Below are 27,164 nucleotides of genomic sequence, written 5' to 3'. Positions count from 1 at the left end.
ATTTAAGTCGCCCGAGCCGTTGCCTCTTTCCCTCGGTTTGCCACAGTCTCTTTTTCCCTCTAACTTCCACTTAAGCAACCACACTGGTTTAATGTATCGGCCAAAAGTATCCGCTGAGGTTCAAACCACTCGTCCTGCCTGGCGGCAGCTGGCAGAACACGTTAAAAAGCAGGCGTTCTACTTAGACGCCTAAAATGCCACAGCAACCACCATCCGTCGCTCCCAGAACCTATGAGAGGAAGGCTCTTCTCTGCTTGAAAGGGGAGCGATGACGTCATCAAGCGGCGACTCTGTGCCGCCAAGGTCCTCGAAACGTGCGAGGGGTCTATTTGAGGCTAGTTTAGGCTAGTGGGCTGGCCATGCGAGGGACTGAGGGCTTTAGGGAAAGCGTGAAGTACGGAGAAGGTGGAGGGAGAGGGGAGTTCTGAGATCGCCCTGTAGTGGTAGGTGCTGCTTTTGCAGGCAGGGAGTTCAGCCATGGTGTGGTCCCCAGCTCAAAGACTTATCCAGCCTGTAAGGGGCATGTGCAGCTCTTCAGGTCAGAGTCTTCCATTCCTTCTAAAGACGAGTTTCCTTAGTTCTGGGGAGGGCGAACGTTGCTTTTAGAGTCACCCCCTTCTGTCTCTGTGTGTGTTTAGATACCTTTCGTTCACGCTGTGGATAACGGCGCCCAAGGCGTGTAGGTTTCCACGCTCAACAGGTTTTAACCAAAACGAAAGGCAGCCTGTCATGACAAAAAGCAAGTTTTTCAAATGTTTAGCGTCTGTAACAGTTTTTAACTGGAGTTGTAAAAGGAGACATGGATTTCACAAGACAAGGTTAATAAATTTTCAAGTAAAGAAGAAAATATAGAACTGTTAATGTGTTCTGGAACTCATGGTTACCCTAATTTCTTATGGTCACAATTTGACTCAAGTAAAGCTCATTTAAATCCTGTTTATCTTCGTAGAAAAATCTCATTCCTTCGTATAAGTAGTTTTTGGATTTGATCAAACATTTGATTATCTGGAGGATTAAATATACTTATGTGATTTTTAAAATAACAGATAATAACATGATTAAACTTTCACATCAGTTTTGGCAGAAATAAATTATAATTACAGATCAGTCTTGGACATTTAACTGAGCAAGAACCAGAACATAATACTAGTTGCATATTTTCACACTTCATTGTATATTACCTTTAAAAGTGGAAGATATGTAAGATACACTTCCACAAGTAGTGCATTTTTGTATCTTTTGACTTTGAAACTTAAAGAGGGGAGTTTTTCTTTTAAAAACTTTTATTACATTTTGATTTTTGTATAAAATACAACCAGAGTTTTCTGTGGTGTATGATCTTATGCAGAATAAAGTTTGCTAGCCAACCTGAAATCATTGGGTAAGGCATGTCTAATATGAGATCATAAGTATTCAAAAACAGATTCTAAATACCTTTTTGAGGAAACAGGACTTTTAAACATAAAGGTATTTGCACATATTTAGGGTCAGCCTGCGGGATGCATAAATATATAGCTAATGTTCCCATAATATGTACATAGTTGTTGCTAATGTCGCAATCCAGTACATTTAGGCATATTTACAGCCAGACTCTATGCATGCTTACTGTGATTTGTTGGACTGAATGAGAAGTTGCACCTAGTAAGCATGCATTGAGTTCTAGATCCAAACAAACTGATTTCAGGAAGGTGAAGGCTGCTTCACTGCATAAACAGTGATCAAAGGTATTTAGTCTTCTGCACATCTATTTGTTAAATTCTGTGGGATTTTCTTCTGGTTAAACATGCATAGTATCAAGCCATATCACTTATTCATATTCATACTGACATTGGAGAAGCCTTATTACATTTCTGAGGGAATAACAATAATATAAAGTGAAAACTTCAGTCTTGATCACTTTCTAATGCTGGGGAACAATTACAGTTTCCACTGAAAGTGGGATTTGCCTGAGAGATAGTTGCAGTTCTCATTGATTTTAGTATGGCATGCAACTTGATCCTATGAAGGGATCATAGGGGGAAATAACCACATAGTTCAACTGCACACGGTCCTTGGGAAGTCCTTTATGGATTGCAGCTACAAGTGGTGCCTCACTAGACAGTAACCGTGCATGACAGTTTTTTTCGCTAGACATTGGCTTTTTGTGATTGCTATAGCAATTTGCAAAACAGTGATTCCTATGGGGGAATTCCACTGGACAATGTTTGCTCCCTGCTTTGCAAACTGATTTTCGCTAGATGACGATTTTGACAGCTCCCTCCGCGCTCGCAAACAGGTATTTTCAGGACCTAAGCTTTGCAAGACAGCGATTCAAACAACTGATCGGTGGTTCGCAAAGCGGCTTTCCTATGGCCTATCTTCGCTAGACAACAACAATTCTTCCCCATTGGAACGCATTAAACAGGCTTCAATGCATTCCAATGGGGAAATGCTTTTCGCTAGACAATGATTTCGCTAAACAGCTATTTCAGTGGAACGGATTATCATAGTCTAGCAAGGCACCACTGTATATACCCTAAACCTATGCTGAAATGGGGTGCGGGCACAGCTGTAATCCTATGCAGAATTAGACACATCCAATATACCCTAATTGCTTGGGTGAAGCTGATTTGGAATAAAATTGCAGCCTTGTCCTACTGTATCTGGTTTTCTCTGGATTACACTGAAACACATTTTTTTTAAAATAGTTGCTAAATTGTTAATTTTTTTAGGTTCAGTAATTTATTCAAACATAACATTTGTGGACTCTTAATAAAATGAAACTTAATAAAACTTCAGTTCTCTAAGGATTCCTGGCACACCCTAGGTTCACATCAGTGTTGGTAGAGGACTGAGAAATATTCCAGTGCCGAGTATTGGTCATACTTCTTTTTAAAACTGCATTTCTCTGGCAAAGAAAAAAAGTATCCTAGTGAAAATGCAGCATTACATTTGTTATGGCTTTGTGTGAAGCTTCTAATATTCACATTCTTATCCTCCCTTTCTTGCTGGATACAGTTGCATGGTTTTAGAGGGATGGGTAGTCAGTAGGAGCTTCACTAAAATATGTCATCTCCCTATTCTCTGAAACGACTGTTCCAGTTGCTCAGAATCTGTTGGTAAATATGTTAGTTATACTGTATTACCATTAATAGTAGATTATGGTATATAGATGGTGATACCAGAGTCAGTCTTCTTAATATTCAGCCAAGAACTTTTCAGTGCTTTTTCTAGCATCCATGCTATTCATGCAGAGAGGTTAAACAATCTAGATGTAGTCATATTCTAATTCACCTAAGGCATTGGTTTTGAACTTTGGGTCCCCAGATATTCTTGGATTGCAACTCCCAGAAATCCAGAGACCCGAGATTTGGAACCACTGTCTTAAGGCCCAGCCAGCATGACCTGTACTATGGACTTTTTGGAAGTTAAGTCCAGCAACATTGGGAAAACAGAGGTTCACAGTGATACAGTAAATACCAAGAACTCTGGTTTCTGACATCGCATAAATACTGAAATTATAGGTAGGAATTTATTGTTTATGAGGTGAGGTCACTTTGGAATTGCTAGTTTATACTTGGTATAACTAGGAAGAGGAAGGTGTTTAATGCAGCTGTTTTCTTTTAGACTGCAAATTTTGTTTCTTTCGGAGTTTGTCCATCCAACCGGTTCAGCAGAGGAAGATTCCAAACCGGTACCTTGGCCAACCTAGCCCTTTCACACACCCACATCTTCTCAAACTAGGTAAGGATCATTTTAATGTAGTCCTAAGCACATTTACTTAGAAGTAAGGTCTCCTACATTCAACAGGATTTACTCCAAAGAACACACACTGCTGTAGAATTCATGATGTCTTTGCATTGCTACAAAGAAACAACATGTAAAGGAAAACAAATTTTTGTGGTATTTCTCTGATCTCTTATGAAAAGCACTTTTTAAAATTTTTTAAAAGACATCATATGTGTCTGTATTTGTGTGGGTATAGGTAACATATACATCAATTGAGCACAGGTATGGCCACTTCAGCACCTGCTGATATAAAAATAACCTCCTTCTATGTGAGCTAGTTCATTCCAAGTCCATTTTGGAGGCTCTGGGTTCTCCCCCCCCCCACACCCACCAGAGATGTGGCAGTGACAGTCAAAGCATTTCATGGAACATCAATCTCTGTATTCACTAGCCTTTAAAAAGAAAGTGAAAGGAATTTTCTTCTAATAGACTTTTTGCTTATCCTAGTGATGTGTTTCAATCTGTTTTGCTATGCTGTTGGTGTTCTTTATATATCTTTGTCTTTTACGTTTTATTTATTGCCAGTTCATGCCAAAACGTTCCCCATAGCAAGCGATCAAATATTTTTAGTAAGCACGTGTTACATTATGGTTTGTTGGTGGAGGGGGCACTTCTGCTTTTTAATTCAAACTGAGTTCCAGATTCATAAAGTGTTTTTCTTTCTTTTAAAAAAAGTATGCTAAAATGTTGTTTGAGTAGAAATCATGTGCATACTTTTAATCATTGGCCAATATCATGTAAAATCCTGGTTCCTTAAAACTCATCATTGTTATGGTTGATTTGAGTTTGCCATGTATCTATAACTTTTAGTTGAATCAGTTTATTAAAAACATAAGAAGAGTCTTGTGAATCATACTGATGTACATAATATGTACCTAAATATCTAATCCAGCATCATATTTACCACAATAGGTAGTTAGATATTTCAAAAAAGACTGGGACATGAAGGTAAATAACTGGCATCCTATCTCTGAACATGAAGTGCTGAGTCATTACCATTCCTTCACAGTAACTTGAATCCACAGCAGTGTTGTGGCAAACTTTTTGGGGGCAACAGAACATCTGCTAATGGAGATGTGGGAGGCAGTTTTTACACACACAAAAACCCCTCTTTCTGGCAGCCACAGTAGCCAGACTATATACTGTTCCAGATGGTCCCCCATTCTTTCTGGGCAGATTTTTGTGAATGCTGAACTGTGGAAGGAGATGGGGAACTGGAGAAATGTCTTCCCTTTTATATGTACAGAATCTTTTTATGAGATCCAGTCAAACATATTGTATCTAAAAACATTTGAAAATATCATGTACATATATAAAATAGGTAATATAAACATGTTTTATGCTCATGTCTTTAACATTTTTACTAATATTACTAAGAATGTTTCAAGGTCTTAACAGAATGATTCTAAGTACACTTGAGATAAGAGCAAACAATACAGTTCTTACATTAGTCACATGAATTAAGTCTTATTATTTTCAGTTGCATTTAGGAGTGAGTAACTGATTGCAAGACTGTGATCTTAGATTATAGCAAGAAAGTACCTTATTTGCCATCAGGATCTCTTGTGTGTTTAGTCCAGTGTTGTTGAAAGACCTCGTCTCCTATATTTACATTTTTTGCAGATAAAATGTGGTTGAAAGATTAAATCTGAAGTTCCGAGAAAATGAATGGTTCCTTGGAGCTATTAGGTACATAGATTAATATTAAGAACAGTCCCTCTTATTATTTGGTGTTTGATTTAGTGCTTCTTGCTGAAATCTTCATCAGATAATCAAATATTCCTCATAACATCACCCTACAAGGGTATGACCATAATTACTTTCTGTATAAGTTTGCCTTTCTAATTCTTCTCCCTCCCCCATAATCACCTTTTCTTACAATCTAAAAATTACTAGTCTTATGTCAGTTTTAGTTCTGAATTACCTTGAGAGTTTCACGTTTCCCACTAATCTGGATAATAGGTAATTTAGTTAACTTAAAATGGAGATTCCCCCTTATATGACTAAGCAGTATGCTGGAGATGCGGAGATAATGTAGTGAGGAAAAGAACAATGAAAAGCAGGGAAAGAGATATGAGGTGAAATAGAGAACCAGTGGAAAGGTTCAGTAACATGCTAGATATGGAAGATGTAGAAAGATATTGAATGCTAAAGACCAGGTTTAGCAACAAAAAATTTCTTTTGATTTCTGTTCATAGGTGAAGTAACACCAGGGTTATCACAAGTGGAATATGCTCTCCGAAGACACAAGTTAATGGCTCAGTTACATAAAGAAGTGCCAGGCATGGACCACACAGTGATTGTGCTCTCCAATCCCACCTACTACATGAGTAATGATATTCCATATACCTTCCATCAGGACACTAATTTTCTATATCTGTGTGGGTTCCAGGAGCCTGACAGCATCTTAGTGCTGCAGAGCATGCCTGGCAAATCCTTACCATCTCACAAAGCTCTACTATTTGTCCCACGGAGAGATCCAAGCAGAGAGCTGTGGGATGGGCCACGGTCTGGTACTGATGGAGCACTGGCTCTCACAGGTGTAGATGAAGCATATACCATAGAAGAATTCAGACACCTGGTGGCTAAATTGAAAGGTAAGAGAAAGCAGACAAAGGATACCATATTGGAATTATATATGATTTGGGAGGGCCTCTTAAGCTATTGAGCTCTTTACTCACACATTAAGTATGCAGGGAAGGAAAGGTGAAAACCTTTACCTCTAACATCTTGCTTGCAAATAAACCAATGCTATCCCCCAGCAGAAAAAATATTTCAGGAAAGCTATATAATCTTGTCAATATTTCATGTTCCTCTTGTGGTTGTGTGATAGCCTTTGGGTGAGTGATCTTCAATCAGGTAGTAGAAAACTAAAATAATTAGTTTTATATAGGGTCATTTTGTGGTAATTATGTTAACAGAGTGCAGCGAGGCTGCGAAGGAAAATTTATGGTTATGAACCAGAAATACATAAAATCCTCATGGTAAGGTAAAAAGAAAAACTTACATTTCTTGTTTCAAGAAAATAATTCAGAATAAAATAGGAAAAAATCTAGACTTCAGTACAGAAGCCCAGCTTCTATGCATACAAATGTGCTAGAAGTCAACATAGAGGCACAATCAAAGCCAGCCTTCCACTGCAGAAGAAGAAATAACTCAGCTATTTTCTTGAACTAGGGGAAAGTGGTCTAATGAGAAAGGGATCTAAAAGCAGCACTCTGCTCTTAGTGAGTGAAAGATGCTCAGTCCTAACTGCTCTTGTGCACCCCTGCACTTATCTCAAATACTAGTTTCTTAAATTTCCATTAACACTTGTGTAAGTTCCCAGGGTCCATCAAGTCCACAAGGTTCATCTTCTTATGTAAGACTTGGAAGTGGTCTCTAGGAAGTGTCTTAGTGAATGTCTTCAATTATGTCTCTTGAGAGAACATAGGCTTTGGTTCATATCTTTCTTGATATGCTTGAGCAGCTGACATATACTCTACTTCAATAGATGAGACTGCTTCTGTGCCTTCCTTGTTTCTTCTCCAACTAATTCTTCTACCTCCAGGGAAGAAGTAGTTCCCACTAACGGAGTTGTGGGATTGATGGTGTCACAAACCCAATATGCAGTGTGATAGCCACTAATTTGGAAACGTTCGTGGTTTACAGTCTTACACTGAAAAGTATCTACCTGCTCTTTTTCACTGCGCTCCAGACTCTGTTGCTTAGTGAATTGGAAGTGGTTTCTACACAAACCTCTAGGGTTCTAGTCCATTATTAAAATTGTATGATTGTCAGTAAAGTGTACTATTTAACTGACAAATTCCACTCTTTCATGTTTTTGACATTTGAACAACTCTACTTATCTTATTACATCATTCCAAGTTGCATTTTAAAATGACACTCATTTTCTCTCTCTTCTAACTTCTTCAGTACACTTACCCTTTACACCATTACTTCATCTTGTTTACTTTCATGCAAAACACTCCCAGACACATGAATGAAATACTTCAAGCAGCTTTATCTTATCAGTAACCATGTTCCCAAGCTCCACTGGGAAGCAGCAGATTGTTTTTGGAAACAAGTGGCTCAAAGCCACCTTTTGACAGAACTTTCATTTTTAAAGCAACAATTTAGCAGTTCCCATCATCATTTTGACTCATTTTAAACTCAATTTTTCAAACTTTGACAACTTGGAGTGAGTCTAAACCCTACCAGGTTGTGACCTATGCTTGACAATGGAGCTGCACAGAGCTCTTCCACCTCCAGATCACCAGCATCCTGCCCCGCACAGAAACCAAGTCCAGAATTTGCTCTGCAGTGTGGGCAGGGCCAGATACTATTTGGAACAGATCCATTGTTATTACGGGAGGTCATAACGACCTGAGTCACTTCTGACAAGGTGGTCTCAGCATAAAAGTGTTGAAGTCTTCCAGCACCAGCAGCCCAGGAGACTCCAGCACCACTACTGATACTTATCTACTTCAGGAAGGAAGACAGCTGAGCAGTATGGTGGATAGTATACTAACAAAAGCTCTTTATCTGTACTGAATATCCCCCTTTTGGTTTATACACTCAAACTTGGCAGACTGTAGGACAGGACACCTGATAAGCAGGGTAGAGTCATGATCCACCATTGCAGCTCCACCTCTGTACCTTTCTTGCCTTGACTAATGCTGCACAGAGAACTGGTGGGTAGAGCTGGGAGAAATTAAGCCTGCCAGCTTCATCTAACTAGCTCTCTATAGAACAAGCAACATCAGCACCTTCATCCAAGATCACATCCTGAATGATTTTCTTTACACCAATCTAGTGTTTAGCAGTAGCAGCAGTTCTAACCTGGGAGCCTGCTGCCAAGGCTATCCACTGTGTTTGAAATGGTGGACAGCCAAGATTCAGTTGTGTACCCCTCTTTCATAGTACCTTGCTGCTGCCCCCCACCATATCTCCCTCTGGCCAGAAGTATTTTAATGACATCTTCCTGGTTTATTTCATCTCTCTCCCTCCCTCTTCTCCCAAGGCACAAAATAATCTGCAACTCTACTACAAGTTACAGACAGGACTGGCAAAGGTTGATCCAACGGCAATTACAGGGTCCTTTCCCTTGGTTCTACACCACAACAAAGTGGCAACTCCCTTTGCAGTGCCCCTGCCTTTATATCCCCCAGCTCCAAAGCAATGATGCAAGGTGAGAGAGGAATGGCAGGGAGATATGGAGTCATCAAGCCCAGGGTTCTAAGTCCCTTCCACCAGCTACAGAAAGGGAGGTACAGACCTTGCCCACTCCATCCCGAGTTACAAAAGAACAAAGGGGTACCGATACCCGGGATTTAGAAGTCAAAATGTGCAGGTTAATGCTAGCCGTTCAAACGGAAGAACATTTGGTGGGAACAGGTAGGAAAAAGAGGGTGGAGATTGAGGTGGGGACGGTGGAGATAAAAAGAGAAGAGAGGGGATTACCCCTAGGTTGGGAATGGATCTGGGCACAAGATCCCTGGACTGGAGAGTGGGAAAGACTCCAGGTGCCCAGGGAGGAAGCGGACTACTGGTGGAGACAGGAGATTCCCCTGCGTCCGTCCTACTGGGGTGAGGCAGAGGCTTGTGAGTGGAGGAGCCAACTGAGAGAGGAGAAAGAGAAGGTAGAACAGGAAAAGCAAGAGAGATGGAGATGGAGAGTAGAGGAGGTACGGAGGAGGGAGGCGCAACGAGACCCTGAACTCTGTTCCCCGGAACCCAAGATGCCGAGTGGGAAGGAGCCAGTGAGGACGAGACTGTTCCTTTCCTGGAAGGAGAGGACGTCGAGATACTAAAGGAAGATCCTCTCCGTGGCTGGCCAGGTCCCTGGGATCCAGAAGAAACGAACCCGTTTTTGGTTAATGCAAAAAGAACCTTGTCGGACCCGTTGGCAGCAGGAGAAAAGTTATGGGACAATTTCATAGATAAAGAATTCTTTTTAAATACTCAGATAAATATTTCCCCTGTTACAAAGTTACCTACCTAAGTACAGTATGATTTTTCAGGATGCTCGTAATATAAGCCCTACCCCAAAAATAAGCCTGTTAAATGAAACCCCACCCTCCACCATTGTGCAGCAACCAGAAGGAGACATGAACAACAATCTACATTGTACAATCTACATCATGTTGTACAACAATCTACATTTGAATAAATATAGATTGTTATACATGAAAAAAAAAATCCCCTGAAAATAAGCCCTAATGTTTTTTGGAGCAAAAATTAATATAAGACCCTGTCTTATTTTCGGGGAAACATGGTAACAAAATGATCTTTATTCATATACCATTGGAAAGATAAAGTCCAGTGTAAAATGTTTGTGCATAATATGATGGAATTAAGAACACTGGGAAGAAAAGCCCAAATGAAAATAAAAATATTTTTATAGAGTATTAAATTAAATTAAATTTGACCCAACTCCGGGAGGCAGTGGAAGACAGGAGGGCCTGGCATGCTCTGGCCCATGGGGTCATGAATTGTCGGACATGACTTAATGACTAAACAACAACAAAGTTATATCAGAGTTGAAGCCCATATGCTGGACTGTTCATTTTTGTTTTGATCTCCTATTCTTTGTCACATTTGAGTGAAATTTTTTATGTTCTTTTTTTATGTTTCTTTTCTTTCTTTCTATGCTTTACCTATTTGCATGAAAATGTATGTAAAAATAATAAAAATGATTTTAAAGATAAAAATCAATCAATGTCCCATAAATTTATAATCGCATTAGAAGTTTAGTGAAGATATAATTCTTCAAGATTTCTTCCAACTACCAGATATTTGTGGTTCAAGAGGAGTTTGCAAGTTCTGAATTCACCAAATATATTTGATTACTTAAAATAATATATTTGCATTCTGTTTCACAGATGAATCTAGTATGGTTTGGTATGATTTTGCTAAACCTGTGCATCCACAGCTCCATTCTGATTACCTGTTACACCTGGCTGAGGTCAAAGCTAGAAGCAAGAATCGTATCCAAGCTATCCGTCAACTAGTACAAAACTTACGCTTGGTCAAATCTCCTGCAGAGATTGAGAGGATGAAGATTGCTGGCAAGGTGACATCACAGGTATGAGACAATACAGTTATGCTCAGTGATATCTTAAAATTAAAACTGGCGTAGTGCTGAAGTTCTTGCTAAACAGGAAGTAAAGTACATGTCACATTTCTAGTGGTATCCTTTTAGGGATTTTCCAGAAGTTAGTGGTCCTAGCAAAACGTTGTATCTCCCAGTTTTGTGATAAATCATCCATAGACAAACATTACAAAAGTCTGATTGTAATCCTTAATAGCTAACACAATGCAATTAAATTGTGCATGAATTATTGCAATAAAATAACTAGTTGGCAAGAGGGAGAATTAAATGTCTTAGAAACTTCTCATTATTGCTTAGTTTTACAACTGGAGGCAAATTTCTCTTAGAACATAGATCTGCTGACTTCCTATGGTTGGTTTAAGGCCTAAGGATTTGACATGACTGTTAATGATGTTGGTTAGTAGCAGATGAGACTTTTGTAAATCTGTAAGGATCCATTATGACTCTATTATGTAAATCACCACTGATGTCAAGATAAAAAATTTGCTTTTGAAAACAACCTGTTTAAATACAGTCCTTTTATGCTTTAAAACTTTTCAAAGTTAGTAGCTCCTACATGTTATGAACCTTAATAAATACCAATAGGTAATTTCATTTGAAGATGTAAGAGGAATAAAGAGGGAACAAAGACCACAATGTGCCAAGTTTTTCAGACTCACAATTTCGTATTCAGAACACTGCATGATTTCCTGTGGCTAACTGATGATATGTTAGGGTGCTTCTTAGCTCTTTGCATAGTCATATGCCCAACTGTGGAACTCAGATGTATCTTGGCTCATAAATTAGCTGCAGCAATTGACACAGATCTTACACAAACACCATAGAATTCTGGTCTATGTACTCTGAACTGCATTCTAAATTTCTTGTTGCTGTTTTAACTCGTTTAAACAGAGCCCTTCCTCAGAAGAATCATGCTAATGTTTGACAGAAATTTTTACATAAACTTACTAGATTTCTCTTCCTCCTTTAGCAGCCTCAAGAATCTGAGAAAAACTGTTTCAAATCTAGTGATAATTGAGATACTAATGTTTTAATTTGATAATTCTGTTTATATAATCTCCTGCCAACCTAGCGGTTTGAAAGCATGTAAATCCAAGTAGATAAATAGGCACCACCATGGTGGGAAGGTAACGGTGTTCCGTGTCTAGTCACCCTGGCCACGTGACTACGGAAACTGTATATGGACAAACGCTGGCTCTACGGCTTGGAGACGGGGACAAGCACCGCACCCTAGAGTCAGATGCGACTGAACTAAATGTCAAGGGGAACCTTTACCTATTTATATATTAGTTTATTATACACTTCATTGTTTCAACATTAAAAGTACATTGGCAGTGTTGTGACTTATACTTCTGTTTACTTCAAAAATTATTATTAGCCATTAAAAAATTAAGACATATACCAGTCCTTGAAAAAAAACACATTAATCTGCTGGGAGTTGATCCAGTGTTTTTCACTGCAAAATATTGCAAGAGGGTAAATAAATCACTGCATTGTGCTGCTACATGTAATATTTTTATCTAATATAATAAGTACAAAATAAAGTTCTTGTTCCATTCCATAGTACTTACTCACTACAGGCTTGTATTGGTGTTTAACAGGCATTCATAGAAACAATGTTTGCAAGCAAAGCTCCAGTGGAGGAAGCATTCCTTTATGCAAAGGTATGTGCTTTGTTGGGTTATGAGAAAGCATCATCGTTCACAAAGCTGTTGTGGTTTATTGTTGTTGGGAAGTACCAGTTGTGTGAATTCATAGATGACCACTCAAATCACAGTTACAGATGAGTGACCTGTCCTTTTCCTTATTTCCAACTTAATTATTCCAGTTTGAATTTGAGTGCCGGGCCCGTGGTGCTGACATCTTGGCTTATCCCCCAGTGGTTGCAGGTGGCAACAGGTCCAATACCTTGCATTATGTGAAAAACAACCAGCTCATTAAGGTAAAGAAACAGATTCTAATACTTCTCACTGCAGTGTACTGATATTTTGTCTCTATGAAATCCTGCACAACTTCAGATTTTGCTTTGCCATACCTGGAACAAAAGATGTGCATCAAATTTTTGCAGTAACAGGTAGGTATTTGTGCAAATGAATATGCATATGACTGAAATCAGAACAGAAATGAAATGTATTACTCAAAACCTGGTAGCAGAAAAAGTTTATATTATGCCAAACTGTACAAAAGTGCCTGTGTCACAAAAATGTACAAAGAAAAGTGTATGAATTTTAGTGCACACTTTAAAAAATAATCATAAAATGTTGCAGAAACTGAGGCTGGAAAAGCAAGAAACAAACATTGTCCAGCAAGAAACAAAGAGAAACTAAATAGAAGAGATGATGAAAAGGAAGAGTAGGACTGTAGACTCTTTTAAAAAGGATTATACAATCCTACTCCTGAATTTTTAGCTCAATATTGCAAGATTCAACTGTTCCACTCACTCAAGAGTACAGTGGTGCCCCGCACCACGACGATAATTCGTTCCCCTGAAATCGCTGTTAAGCGAAAACATTGTCCAGCAAAAACAGTCTCCCCTTTGGAATGCATTGAAACCCATTTCATGCGTTCCATTGGGGAAATTACCTCATTGTCCAGCGAAGATCGCCCATAGGGAAGCCATTTTCCGAGCACCAATCAGATGTTAAAATGGCTGCCCTGCAAAGCATGGGTCTGGAAAACACAGGGCAGCCATTTTGCAGAGGCGGAAAAATCGTCATCTTGCGAACAAACAGTTCGCGAAGCACAGTCCTAATCATCGTCAAACGAAAATCCCCCATAGGAAACATCGTCTTCCGATTGCTTTAGTGATCGCAAAAAAGTCATCGTCCAGCAGATTTGTTGTTTAGCGGGGCCATCGCCATGCGGGGCACCACTGTACTTCTGTCTGCCCTACATCCACAGAAAAGGACTGGTTCTCTGCTGGAAAGCAAAACAAAACAGAACAAAAACAAGGATGTGATTTATTTATCCTTGAGGATAGCAAGGTAGTATAAAAATATATAGTAGTTTAAAAAAATATAAACTCCAAAATATGTCCTCAAAAGAAAGGAGCAAAGAGACTAGAAAAGCTAAGCAAAATGAGCACAGACAGAGTTCTGATTCCTGTCCTCTGAAGATGCTGGCTACAGAGACTGGTGAAACGTTAGGAAGAATGAATGAATTTATTTATTACGGTTGGGTAACCAGCTCATAAAACATATTATGGCTAAAATATACAAAATTCAGTTAAAAAATGTACAATCAGTTCATAAACATATTCTGTGGTTAAAATATACAAAATGCAATTTAAAAAGTGTACAGCCAGTTCATAAAATATATGGTTAAATATACAAAATGTAATTAAAGTGTACAGCAAATAATTAATTGTGTACTGGTTGTAAAATATGGGGAGAATCAAATACAGCATTTTTATAGCTATCCTTTGAACCATTGGATCGTGTAGGGCAAACTGGTTTGGACAGGGTCTTTGGGTTATAGGGAGTCCTTCCTACGTATTTGTAAAGATCTGTAAGTATTTCTTCCCTCCAGTAGGGACCACAGTATTTCTCTACGCTCGACAATATACCACCCTCATGCTAAAACCAGTTAACTTGTGAACTCAGGAGATTATAAGGGAGCGCTGTGCCATTGCTGCTGCACACAATTTTGCTACAGAGCATGTAATAAGAGAGTCTTGATCAGAAAGAAGTAGCTCGATGTAAAATTCATCAGGTCTCCTTGGGTATCTGAGAATGATTGGGCTCAGGAGATTGGTACATAGATTTCTATAGAAAAGACAGTACAGTAAGATATGATCTACAGTTTCCACTTGGCCATCATTACATGGACAGAGACAATCCAAGATAGGTATGTGTTGAAATCTTCCCTCCATGAGCTTGGTAAAAAGTTAGGAAGAAAAACCTTAAGAACATGGCCAAAGAGCCCAGAAAACCTGCAACAACCATCAGATCCCAGCCGTGAAAACCTTCAAGAATACATTAAGTAAAAAGACTTGACAACAAAAAGGATTTAATCTGGTTCTGAAACAACTGGAGTGTTAGTGCCAGTTGCTCCTCTTTGGAAGGATATTCCTCCTTTGGGGTGGCACAAGTGGAAAGTGTCTCTCCCTTGTTGGCAGTAAATCCTATTCAGGTGTTCTTGAAGTATGTATTCTCCCCATGTGATAATGGGAGCGCACCAGCCCTTCCCCCTCTGTTGTCACTTTGAATGTGAAATACAGCAGTTATTAGGGAAGAGGGTGCTGTATCCACAAAAACTCCCCTTAGTAAACAGAACATGGAAACAAAAGTGGGGTTTTGGCTTAAGTGGAGAACCTCCAGAGATAGAACATCCTACCACCCTTAAGATTGTCACCCTTGTGTGTGGAAAGATGAAGGAAGGAGTAAAAACTGCAACACTTTCTTTATTCCCTGAGAGGAATGCACGTTTTAAAAACCCTTGTATATAAAGCTTTAGTGCACAGAGAGTACTTTAAGGAGAATCTGCCCCTGAAATCACAGGCAGGCTGATACTGTCATACAGATGCACTGAATGTGGTACTCTATGGAAAAAAAACCAGGGAGATGGATTGATTTATGTATTTCTAAATGGTAAAACTATTTATTTATTTGTTTGTTTGTTTGTTTGTTTATTTGTTTATTTGATTTATACCCCGCTTATGTGGACCAATGGACCACTCTAGGCGGCTTCCAATATAAAATTAAACAATAAAACACAACAAATACATTGATAATATAGAACAACTACAATAAACTAAAAAATAGGAAAATAAGAAGAAAATCAAGGATTGGCTGGAGGGAAGGCCTGAATGAACAACCATGTTTTTAATTGGGTTTTAAAGATGCCCAGTGTAGGGGCTGCACGAATCTCCGGAGGGAGATTGTTCCACAGACGAGGAGCCACCGCCGAGAAGGCCCAGTTTCATATCTTCTCCTTCTGGGCCTCTCTTGGCATCAGCCTCCTCAGCCTCACCTCCTGACTTGCGCGGGTGATCCGGGTAGACCTTGGTGGGAGTAGGCGTTCCGCCAAGTATCGAGGTCCCAACCCGTTTAGGGCCTTATAAGTAAGCATTAAAACTTTGAAGTTGATGCGGAAACAGATGGGCAGCCAATGCAATGCGGTCAGCATTGGAGAAATGTGATGGTGTTTTCTCACTCCGGTAAGGAGTCTGGCCGCAGCATTCTGCACCACCTGAAGTTTCCGCATCAGCCTCAAAGGCAGCCCCACGTAGAGCGCGTTACAGTGGTCTAATCTTGAGATTACGAGCTCATGCACCAAGGTCAAGGTAGGGTCGCAGCCAGGCAATCCGCCAAAGATGGAAAAAGGCGGTGTGGACTACTGACGCCACCTGGGATTCCATGATGAGCGTTGGGTCCAAATGTATGCCCAAGCTATGAACCCCACTCTTCGCAGCCAAGGTGACCCCCCCCCAAATGTGAGAGAGTCACCCAAGCTACCTACCACAGGGACCCCCACCCTCAGCACTTCCGTCTTACCCGGGTTCAGCCTCAGCCCATTCTCCTGCATCCATTCCAGTACGGTCCCCAGGCAGCGCTGAAGGGACAGGACAGCATCATCTGCAGTTGGTGAAAAGGAGATGTAGAGCTGCGTGTCATCGGCATATTGATGACACGAAGCCCCACATCCCCTGATGACCCTACCCAGCGGCCTCATATAGATGTTAAACAGCATTGAGGAGATGATCGACCCCTGTGGGGCCCCACAATTGAGGCTCCATGGGGCCAAAACGCTCTCCTCAAGCTGCACTCTCTGGGGAAGGTCCCCCAAGAAGGAACGGAGCCAGGCCACCAATTCCCAGCTCAGAGAGCCTCCCCAGGAGGATACCATGGTCGATGGTATCAAAGGCCGCCGTGATGTCAAGGAGGACCAGCAGAGACACTTTGCCCCTGTCGGCCTCCCTCAACAGGTCATCGTACAGGGCAACCAATGCCGTCTCTGTACCATGGCGCGGCCTGAAGCCTGACTGGAATGGATCCAGGGCATCTGTTTCGTCCAGGTGAGCTTGGAGCTGATCAGCCACCACCTTCTCGACCACTTAGCTCATGAAAGAAACATTGGTGACGGGCCTATAATTGCCAATCTCATCCGCTGCCAAACTAGGTTTCTTTCTTATGGGCCTAATGAGTGTCTCCTTGAGGGCAGATGGAAATCTGCCCTCAAGGAGAGACCCATTTATTATTGCAGTGGCCCATTCTGTTGTTATCGGCCTGGCTGCTTTGATAGGCCGGGCAAGGGTCTAGAGAGGAGGTGGTGGCTCGACAGCGATCAAGCACCCTGGACACAGAGTCAGGCATTACAGGCTGAAAGGAGTCGAAAGTCATACAGATGCACTGAATGTGGTACTCTATGGAAAAAACAGGGAGATGGATTGATTTATGTATTTCTAAATGGTAAAACTATGTAAACAATACAGATATAACCCATGTTTCCATCTCTGGATGCCCCCTACAGAATTTCCTCTGTCATGCTTGCAAAGATAGGCCACTAATTCATTGTGCTCATTTCTCAAGAAAAGTTCAGGTCCACAGAAGTAGACATTCTGTTCTTTTCCTCTCTGTGTTTCAAAAGGACTGATGAATGTGGCCATATGATGCAGTCAGTCACCAAAATCATGGCACTTTTTAACAGGTGATTAAATAATCACTGGAAGAAGAGAAGTGTCATTGATCAGGAAAGGAATTTTCCTCTGTTTTGCTTATCTGGAGGAAGGAGGAATATAGGAACAGCTGCAGCATGCAAGCACAAGGAAAGAGTCTTCTTTTGCCAGATTGCCATTTCTTGGATGCCATATTATTGGTGAAAATCAGATCTTAAAACTTTCTCCAGAACAAATGCATCTTTTATCCATCTTCTCTATGTTTGATCCCAAGGGGTCATAGCTATGATTGATAGACATCTCAAAGGACCCAGACTGGAAGATGGCACACCTAGGGAAATATTCTTGTTAAAATAGCTCCAAAATTGTACTAAACAGAACTTATGAATGTAATAATTAAGTTTTTCCCATTCATGTCTTCAGAATCAGGCATTAGAATACAAACTGTCTCAATTCCATTAAAATTTCCTCCTTCACCACATATCTCTGATGGAATTGTTTGGCTTAAAATGCTGAGCTTGTTAGAATCTTGTGCATCACTTAATGTCAGCACATGGAGGCCATTTTGACCTTTTCTTATATTTATTCCCTGCCTCTCAATCAAGATGGCTTCCTAAAGTGTCTGAAACCAGTGAAGAGCCACCACAAAAATCTATTAATGTATTATTTGTTATAATAATTATTTCAATTAAGAGAAATAATAAATCAAAATATACATGAAAAGGGAGAAAAAACTAAAGGGGTTAACAAATAAAAATAGATTGAAGTAGTTCTCAGAGTAACTTACAAGTGGTTGGAGAGAGAGAAGAGACAAGTGCTTTTAAAGGAAATATCCTGCAGTACCAATTACAAAAACATACTCAGGGTTCTCATGCCCCCCGCAGCAGTTTTTTCAAGAGTGACTGACTAACTGATTTGCTTTATCACTCAAAAGATGGTAAAATATGCAAGATGATAGGTAACTTGTTCCATATCAGCTTGTTCCATATCATTGGTTATACATACAGGATAGCTCAGTGGTTTAGGTATCTGGCTGTGGAACCAGAGGTTGGGAATTTGACAAGGGCTGGACTCAATGATCCATAGGGTCTCTTCCAGCTCTGCAGTTCTAAGATTATAATTATATCTGAGAATATGAACAAAATATTCCTCACTTCTGTAATATAATTCACTTGTTAGTGTCATATAAGTGGCTGTTGCTGCTGCTGCTTGTTGCAACACACTTTGATAAAGGATTTAAAAGCCAGTCCCAGGGCTGCATGCAGTCCAGACAAGACTATGTGGCCCCTGAAGGTACTTATTAGGGAAGAATGCAGAACAATTTAGTTTTCTACTTCTTGATGCCTCAATGAATGGTAGTTTTGTAATAAAACAGGGTGGAAGGGTCTCAATTTCTGCAAAAGTCCAAACCCACCAAAAATGAAACAAAAAATGAACTTCCAGCAACAATCAGTTTTTATTATTATTACTTTTTCATACTGTTTGCTCTTTTGTGTGGTGTGGCCTTTGATGTGTCCTGGTATGTAAAAAAGTCATCCTTTGTATAGCTGAGACTTTCTAACTTGTTGGATAGAAGAGTTCTGAGTATTGTAAAATCTCACACTAGTAGCTGTTAGTCTAAGTAATAGTGCTTTCTTTGTATCTTGTATTGTCTAGAGTGAACATGGCAACAGTTAGTAAATTGCTTAGTAGTGCTTAGGGTTGGGGTGAGGTTGGCCAGGCAGGGCTATACTAGGAAAACCTCAGGTAATCTGGCTGCTTTCTGTTAAGAATGCACAAATATCTTCACTTAGCTGCCAGGCATAAGTCCAAAGCTGATTTGTTGTTTCTTACATCTCTGTGTTCTATACCTTTGATTAAGTGGTACTCTTCAATACAAAGGAAATGTTTTTTTCTTATGTCCTAGGATGGTGAAATGGTTTTACTGGATGGTGGGTGTGAATCTTCCTGTTATGTAAGTGACATAACCCGCACTTGGCCCATCAATGGCAGGTAAGTTCTGTTTGGTTTCCAGCAATAAAAATGCTGTGCTGTTTCGGAGACCTACATCTCATGTTCTCTTAAATTTCTGTGTGCTTATCTGGCTGGATAGCCCAGTGGTTTAGATACAGTGGAACCTCTTCTTATGAACGTCCCTACCTACGAATAATCCAACTTACGAACAGCTCCGTTCACAAAATTTTGCTTCTACTTGCAAATGGAGTTTCAACATACAGTGGTGCCCCACTTGACGACAACCCCGCTTGATGACGAAATCATTTGACGACGAGTTTTTTGTGATCACTGTAGTTTTTTTCGCTTTACATCGATTAGGTGCCTGCTTCGCGAACCGTTTGTTCGCAAAACTTTGTTTTTTCCGGCTCCGCAAAATGGCTTCCCTTCGCAAAATGGCTTCTTTCCCTTCGCAAAAAGGCTGTTTTCCGGACAGAAGCTTCGGAAGACAGCGATTTTAAACATCTGATCGGCAGTTCTCTATGGGCGATCTTCGCTGGACGATGAGATATTTCCCCATTGGAACGCATTAACCGGTTTTCAATGCATTCCAATGTTTTTTTTTCACTTGACGATGATTTTGCTTAACAGCGATTTTCCTGGAACGGATTATCGTCATCAAGCAGGGCACCACTGTACAAACGAAAAAAAAACGTGGGGGAGGCGGGGAAAGCGCAAAATTTGAACTTTCAGTTGACCGTTGGCCAGCGAAGAGGCTGTTTGTCTGCTACCTCGCTCGTCCTAGCAGTTAAAGAGTGGATAGGGAGAGAGTCTTCAGACTGCCTGGCATAGTACTGCCTGGTACTATACTGTTCGGACTGTATTTTTTGGCTTTTTTTTTTAAATGATTTTTGGATTTTTGACTTTTTTTAAAACAGAGAGACTGCCTGTTCTGGGTGAGTACATACACTGTACAGTATTTACTGTACTATACAGGGTTTTTTGCAGCTTGGCGGGGGGTAAGGCTAAGTGGGGGGTTATGTTTCTGTGCCCTGATGGGTCTTGCAGTGTGGATTTAAAATATGAAAATTAGACTGTAATATTAAATTAAAATTTAATCTGAAAATTAGACTGCAATTGTAAAATGTAAATTTTATTTATTTATTTTTGCATTCTGTGGCTTCTAGGGTTTGTGTACTATGACCTCTCTGTTGTTATAAAATGTGTGGGTTTAAAATGTGACTCCAAAGTCTTTTTTCTTTGGGGATCTGTTTGCTGTAATAATGGTTGCTGGTTGTTGATTCAGGCAGGCTATAAAATGCAGTTTAGACTCCACAGTCTTTTTTCTTAAAATTGGAAAATATTATGTGCTGGCTGTTGATGCAGGCAGGCTGTAAAATGCAGTTTAGAATCCATAGTCTTTTTTCCTTAAAATCAGAAAATATTCTGTGAGGGGCTGTGCTGGCTGTTGATGCAAGCAAGCTGTAAAATGCAGTTTAGACTCCACAGTCTTTTTTTTTCTTAAAACCAGAAAATATTCTGTGAGGGACTGTGCTGGCTGTTCATGCAGGCAGACTGTAAAATGCAGTTTAGACTCTCTTTTTGTGATGAGGAGTTCTGTGTTGGAATAATGCTTGGATTGTGTGGCTTCTAGGTTTTGTGTACTGTGATGTGTCTTTTGTTTTAAAATGTGGTTCCAAGGTCTGTCTCTTTTAAAATCAGAAAACTGTGGTGCTTGTTGATGCAGACAGCCAGGCTTTCAAATTGAGTTTAAAATGGAGTTTTAAAATGGAGTCTACTGTAGACTCAAGGCTCTCCCTCCCCCTTGTCTTCTCTCTCTCTCTTCTCTCTTTTTGTGCTTAACAGCACAAACCTTTGTCTGAAGGGCCTGTGTGCCCCAGTGATGTCCTTCTTTCTTTCTTTCCTCTTTTCTCCATTGTTCCTTCCCTCCCTCCCTCCCTCCCTCCCTCCTTTCCTGCCCTTTTTTTTAAGCTAAAAGGTGCTTGGCTTGGCTTGGCTTTCTTTAAAAGGTGCTTGTTTTTAAAGGTGTTCTGTTTAGAAGGTGTTCCCTTTCCCCCCTCCTTTCCTGCCCCTTTTTAAAGCTAAATGGTGCTTGGTTTTCTTTAAAAGGTGCTTGTTTTTAAAGGTGTTCTGTTTAGAAGGTGCTCCCTTCCCCCCTCCTTTCCTGCCCTTTTTTTGACCTAAGTTCATCTGAGGTCAAAAGAAGAAAAATTCTCCCCTTAGTGGTAGAGTTTAACCTATAGGAAACTAATGCTTCGATTTAAGAACGGTGCCTCTAGATAAGAACCAAAAACAGCCAGAACAGATTAAATGGTTTTCAATGCATTCCTGTGGGGAATTTTGCTTCTAACGAACATATCAACTAACAAACTTCTTCTGGGACGGATTAAGTTCATATGTAGAGGTTCCACTGTATCTGGCTGCAGAACCAGAGGCTGCGAGTTCGATTCCCCATGGTGCCATCTGTGAGAAGAGCCAGCCAGTTGGGCAAGCTGCACAGTCCCAGGGCACCTCCAGAAGAAGGGAATGGTAAACCACCTCTGAGTACTCTCTGTACCTGGAAAAACTTGAAAAAGGATTGCCAGAAGTCAGAATTGACTTGATGGAACATGATGATGATGATGATGATGATGATGATGATGATTTGTGAAACAGTGGAGTTGGGGCTGGAATCTAGACCTACCGTAATTTCAGTGAATCTGGTTATTTGATTTTCCCCAAAGAGTCTATATTTCACTGCTACAGTTGGTCCATTTCACAGTGCTTCAAAGGAGTTTTTATGTTTGCACTCTTTTATCTGATATATGGTGATCACCTTCCAGCACATATTTGAGGTTATGAAGACTGAATTATGGCTGTGGTGATGCAATGTTTTCCCAGTTCAGAATGCGAATGAAAAAAAAAATTGTCTTGCATTTCCCTCATTTCAGAAACCCTTTAAAGAAAGCCAACATTTCAGGGGAAGTGGCTCCATCCCTTTCTTCTCCTTAGTGTACAGTACTGGTTTTCAGTGTGTGGGTATATTTCACATAGAGCAGTGCTCAAACATACAGTCTTCAGTCTGTGTTCTGAAATGAAACACTCCTGGAACTGTTTTTAAAATACAGCTTGGCCCTTAACCAATAGCTTTCTTCCCTCTTTAGAGCCCACCTGAGCTGACTGAGCTTGGCCTCTCATTCTCAGGTTCACTAGTCCCCAGGCAGAGCTGTACCAGGCTGTCTTAGAAGTTCAGAAGTCCTGCCTGAGGCTCTGTTCCCCAGGTGTGAGCCTAGACAACATCTACAGTCTCATGCTGACTCTCATTGGACAAAAGCTGAAAGATTTGGGAATCCTGCAGAAAAGCACCCCTGAGAGCCACCTTTTCAAGGTACTTAACCTTACATTATTTTCTATGCAGTCAGCTGCTTTTCTGTACTGACGAGAAATACTGAACCACCACTTTAAATCAGGTCATGATATGGTAGCTTTGCAGCACCAGCTTGCTGACATCCATGGATGTCAGTGGGCTTGCGAGTGCTGTAAAGAGTCCAAGAAGGAAGTTGTCTTTAAAATATGGAGGATTTGCAGCAGTATCCCTTTTGCCCGGCAGGTGGCAGAACAATCAGATTTCTCCAGGCACGCAACTGTTTGATTCTTGACAAGCATGAAGTCAACTGAGTGGGGTGGGTGGGGATGGGAGCTGGCACTGTTTTAACCTGTCGGTAAGATCGTTAAGAGAACTGGCAGACTGGGGGAGGAAAATGCATGATTTTGAGAGGACAGTGAGAGTCATGGGAGGCATTTTCACAGAAGAATTGTGTGTTTTTATGACAAGTGGGAAACTGCCTATACCAGAGGTGTCTGTAATGAATCACTTTGGTTTTGAAGCTTAGTTGGGTTAATGCTGCACACACGAATAGGAGTTCAGCACTGGTTACTTCCATCTTTTCATTACAGTGTTCTGACATATTCAGAGAGATCAGGCCTGTGGGATAAAACAAACAGACAAAACCCTTTTCACTATATGATGAAATTTGTTACAAATGAAGGATATCCTGTTTAAAGAACAAGGTGATCATGGGATTTCTGTTTAGCCACATCTGTGTTTTTATGAGCAAATACAGAAGAGAGTTATTATTCTAGGATTATTTCTCCCAATTTGAAGAGGCACTTGTTCAGCAGGCTGAAGCAAAGAGGCAGTCCCGAAACCAGCAAAATCGGGGAGCTAGATAGAGGACAGATTGTATTTGTCTTCAGTGTGGAAGGGATTGTCACTCTCAAATTGGCCTTCTCAGCCACACTAGATGCTGTTCCAAGACCTCTGTTCAGAGCACGTTACCATAGTCTTGTGAGATTGAAGGATGCCTACAGAGACAGATTTCTCAAGTAGGGAAATTGAAATAACTCATATTTGAAATCCTAGAGAGCTTCTGCCAGTCAGTATTCACCATATTGCACCCTGAACTGGCCTCCAGAAGAAGGGAAATGATTAATAAATGAAGAAGCCATGACTAAAAATCATTTTCAGCATTCACTCAGTCTCATGGAGTGGGTACAGGAGAAGGAGGTACCAAATAGAATCCATAACTGTTGCCCCTATATGTTTTTCCAAGACCACCCTATCTGTAGTGGTTGTAGCTACTGGTCTTTCCTTGAGAGAACATAAGAAATAGAGTGAGAGAAGATACTTGGGAGTAGGCACTTCTGTTCAAGGGGAAGAGATGCAAGTGCATTTCCCTCCATTGACAAAAGAGTATTGTTGAGAAGGATTTTTCTATTTCCCTATCACTGCCTTTGTTGGCTGGTGGAGAAAGACAGTAAGGTTTATTCCATACAATCACATTAGGAGGGTGTCCATTGCATCTAGGCATGTGCAAGTTTTAAATATTTAATTTAATTTTAGTTGGACTCCTAATTCCCAGAAAGGCCATTGAAAAATGATAGTAACAGAAACTGTCCTAGCTATGTATACCCAAGAACAAGCTATAATTCATGTCCTTAGTTTTCATTGTAACCAACCCTGTGCTTAAGACGTTGCCTATTCTGTGTGCCTCTGCATTTAGCTGACTTTAAGAAAATACATTCGCTACCTTCTAGGCTGTTCGGAAATACTGCCCCCATCATGTAGGGCATTATCTGGGAATGGATGTTCACGACACACCTGAGGTATCCCGCTCAATCCCCCTGCAGCCAGGCATGGTGATCACTATTGAACCAGGTAAAGCAGCAGACTATCAACAGTGAAAGAATAAACTTTGATGGTTTGTGGATGTGTTCATACATATATATATATACAAATGCATATACACACACAGTGCAATGTGTTTATGGAATTACTATGGAGTTACCATATATAGACTTTTCCCCCAAGTTGCCATTTTGACTTTACAGTATATGTTTTAAAGCATGCTTCTAATATTTGCAGCTGCAGTAAAAAGCTGGAAAATGTGTAGGTAATGTGGTAAAAACCTTTTGCAGAAGCATAAAGGCTGAGCATGACCTTGGTATAACTAGGAGTAGCAGTCCTAAAATAATGTACACCATATGTGTTCTTAAATGCTTTAAGCCTTTCACGTGTATTATCTCAGTGGTATTTACATCTGTATAAGGTAATCCTGGATAGATCATCAAAATCCCTTAAGGAAATAGGTTTTGTAGATTCCTTGTCTTGCTGGAACTGATCAGGAGTCAGTGTCTTACTTATCTTTTTTCTTCTATGATAAGGAACTGATGTGAACTAGCTAGGTACTATATGAATGCCAGTTCCAAAGGAGCCACAGATAAGATTGCCTTGGTTTTATAGATCTCTGGTTTATGTAGGCAAGAAGAGATTTCCTGTTGCTATTTTTAATTTACCCTCATGCTAGTAAAACACCTTGGTGGTTTCTGTTACAGGCTATGTCTCTGTATCAGTTCTGGAATCTCTGGAAAAACTGTTTTTCCACAAGCCACTTACCTTCCTAGATGCCATTCTCCTATTTAAATCCATATACTCTCTCTCATTTTATATATTCTCAGGGTTGATAGGTAAATTTCTTTTTCATAATTGAATTGGGCTGATGATTTCTTGAACTGGGAAGAGCAAAAAGAATTCCTAACATCATCAGTCAAAAGACACTGCGTATCTATTCCTCCTTAAGAGATCTTTTATGAAAATATTACTGAAATGCTGTTGCTTAATGTAGCAACTCAGTGACTTAGCCAAGTGCAATAATTTGCAACTAGAGCAGGCAGGCCCATTTGAATCAATGGAACTTATGTAGGACTTATCTCACCAAATACCAATGATTCTATGGGCCTATTCTGATTGAAAGTTACTATGCTAAGTAACAGGATTTCAGCTAATAGACGATAGAAGTAACAGTGGAAAAATAGGGGAGAATCACAAATGGAAAACAACAATATACAAAAGTATATGCTGTAAATGCCACGAATTCAGACAGGATGATTGTACAGTATAGGTTTTTTTCAGTACCACCTTAATATCTTGTTTACGTGTCTTTAAAACATACTGTTACATGCTACAGATTTCATTCATAATTTGTAGTCCTGGCCCTGTGGTATCTGACTGCCAACTTTATTTCTAGGCATCTACATTCCTGAGGATGATGCAAGTGCCCCTGAAAGATTCCGAGGCATTGGTGTACGCATAGAAGATGATGTTGTAGTGACAGAGAACATACCATTAATCCTCTCTGCAGACTGTCCAAAGGAAATATATGACATTGAACAAGTCTGTGGTTGTGGTCCTTGACGACTGTTACCACCTTTTATGTATTGCTCAGGTACAAGAAATATATTCTTTCAGACACAATACAGTCTTTTATAACCTTTATGATAAGCTTTTAGGATTGGTAGAGTGGGTAGAATTGTAGTTGTGAAACAATACAGGTAAAGAATGGTGTGTAAATATTTTGAACAACAATAACATTTTATTTAAGTGAAGAAAATATATCTGGATATCTGATACATATTTCTAGTGTGCTAAAGAAATCAGACTCAGAAATCTACATGTGCAATCTGGACTATTTTTGCCTTTCTTTACATAACTTTAATAATACTTTTTTGCTATTTGTTATTCACAGTGACTTATGGAATTGTGTCCCAGTTGTTCCTTATACTGTACTTTTTTTCAGATGTTGCAGAGGGACTTTATTTCAGTTGATTCTAGCTTTTGATTTTTGGTTTCAAAAGATCAAAAGAAATGTCTCTCTCTTGCAAAAGCTGATCTTGTTAAGATGCCACTGTAAAAGTTCCAGCTGATGAACATAAATAACACAAGGCCAAAACACAAAATCTTAATGTTAGTGGGGCTGCTTTTCAGTTTATGATCTGATTTGAGCAGTGGATCTGACTAAATTCACAATGCCTGCTTGTGAGGACAGGGTTATTTTTTTTACTTGTGTTTTCAGCTTCTTTTAGTTTTTTCTTAAGACACTGGGAATAAGGTGAAGATATTTTGGTGCCATTTTTCTATTTGATGGCAGATATTCAAGAACAAAATACATGCACCATGCATTCCATAGCTCAGATTCTAGTTTTCTTGCCATGAACTGAATAGAACTCATATGTCTAAAATGAGATTTTCCTGCCTCCCCCTTCTATATATTCTCCTTCATCTTCCAAAAATCATTTCCTTGGGATTGCAGTACTGTATCCTTAGAAATCATGCAAAATAAACATGGAGGCTGATGAAGGGGGCAAGGGTTGGTAATACATCTACCCGTTGCCTTCGTTATGTAGAAGGAAATGGTT

The 27,164-nt window shown here is 40.0% G+C and overlaps 1 protein-coding gene across 2 annotated transcripts; it reads left to right on the top strand.

Annotated features, from left to right (window-relative positions):
- Positions 1 to 283: 283 nt before the first annotated feature.
- On the top strand, positions 284 to 27,164 carry XPNPEP3 (X-prolyl aminopeptidase 3). Of its 2 annotated transcripts, none has more exons than XM_020787857.3 (10): positions 284 to 538; positions 3,607 to 3,723; positions 5,967 to 6,365; positions 10,632 to 10,834; positions 12,463 to 12,525; positions 12,690 to 12,803; positions 19,384 to 19,469; positions 22,614 to 22,797; positions 24,507 to 24,627; positions 25,997 to 27,164. In XM_020787857.3, the coding sequence occupies exons 1-10, from the start codon at positions 478 to 480 to the stop codon at positions 26,161 to 26,163; spliced, it is 1,515 nt and encodes a 504-aa protein (XP_020643516.2). In that variant the 5' UTR covers positions 284 to 477; the 3' UTR covers positions 26,164 to 27,164. The 2 variants fall into 2 exon arrangements, with proteins under 2 accessions (XP_020643516.2, XP_020643517.2); XM_020787858.3 differs by lacking the exon at positions 284 to 538 and adding an exon at positions 5,392 to 5,457 and having other exon boundaries at positions 3,616 to 3,723.

The sequence above is a fragment of the Pogona vitticeps genome, chromosome 5, assembly GCF_051106095.1.
Source record: "Pogona vitticeps strain Pit_001003342236 chromosome 5, PviZW2.1, whole genome shotgun sequence".
Taxonomy (NCBI): domain Eukaryota; kingdom Metazoa; phylum Chordata; class Lepidosauria; order Squamata; family Agamidae; genus Pogona; species Pogona vitticeps.
Note: the sequence above shows the minus strand (reverse complement) of the source record. Positions and strands in the feature narration are given on the sequence as shown.

What these genes read in the sequence shown, in the direction of transcription:
- XPNPEP3 (XM_020787857.3), top strand. Translation starts at nt 478, where the DNA reads ATGGTGTGGTCCCCAGCTCAAAGACTTATCCAGCCTGTAAGGGGCATG. An exon ending in CTGGCAAGGTGACATCACAG is followed by an intron (nt 10,835 to 12,462) that starts GTATGAGACAAT and finishes GGTGTTTAACAG; the next exon opens with GCATTCATAGAAACAATGTT. An exon ending in AAAACAACCAGCTCATTAAG is followed by an intron (nt 12,804 to 19,383) that starts GTAAAGAAACAG and finishes CTTATGTCCTAG; the next exon opens with GATGGTGAAATGGTTTTACT.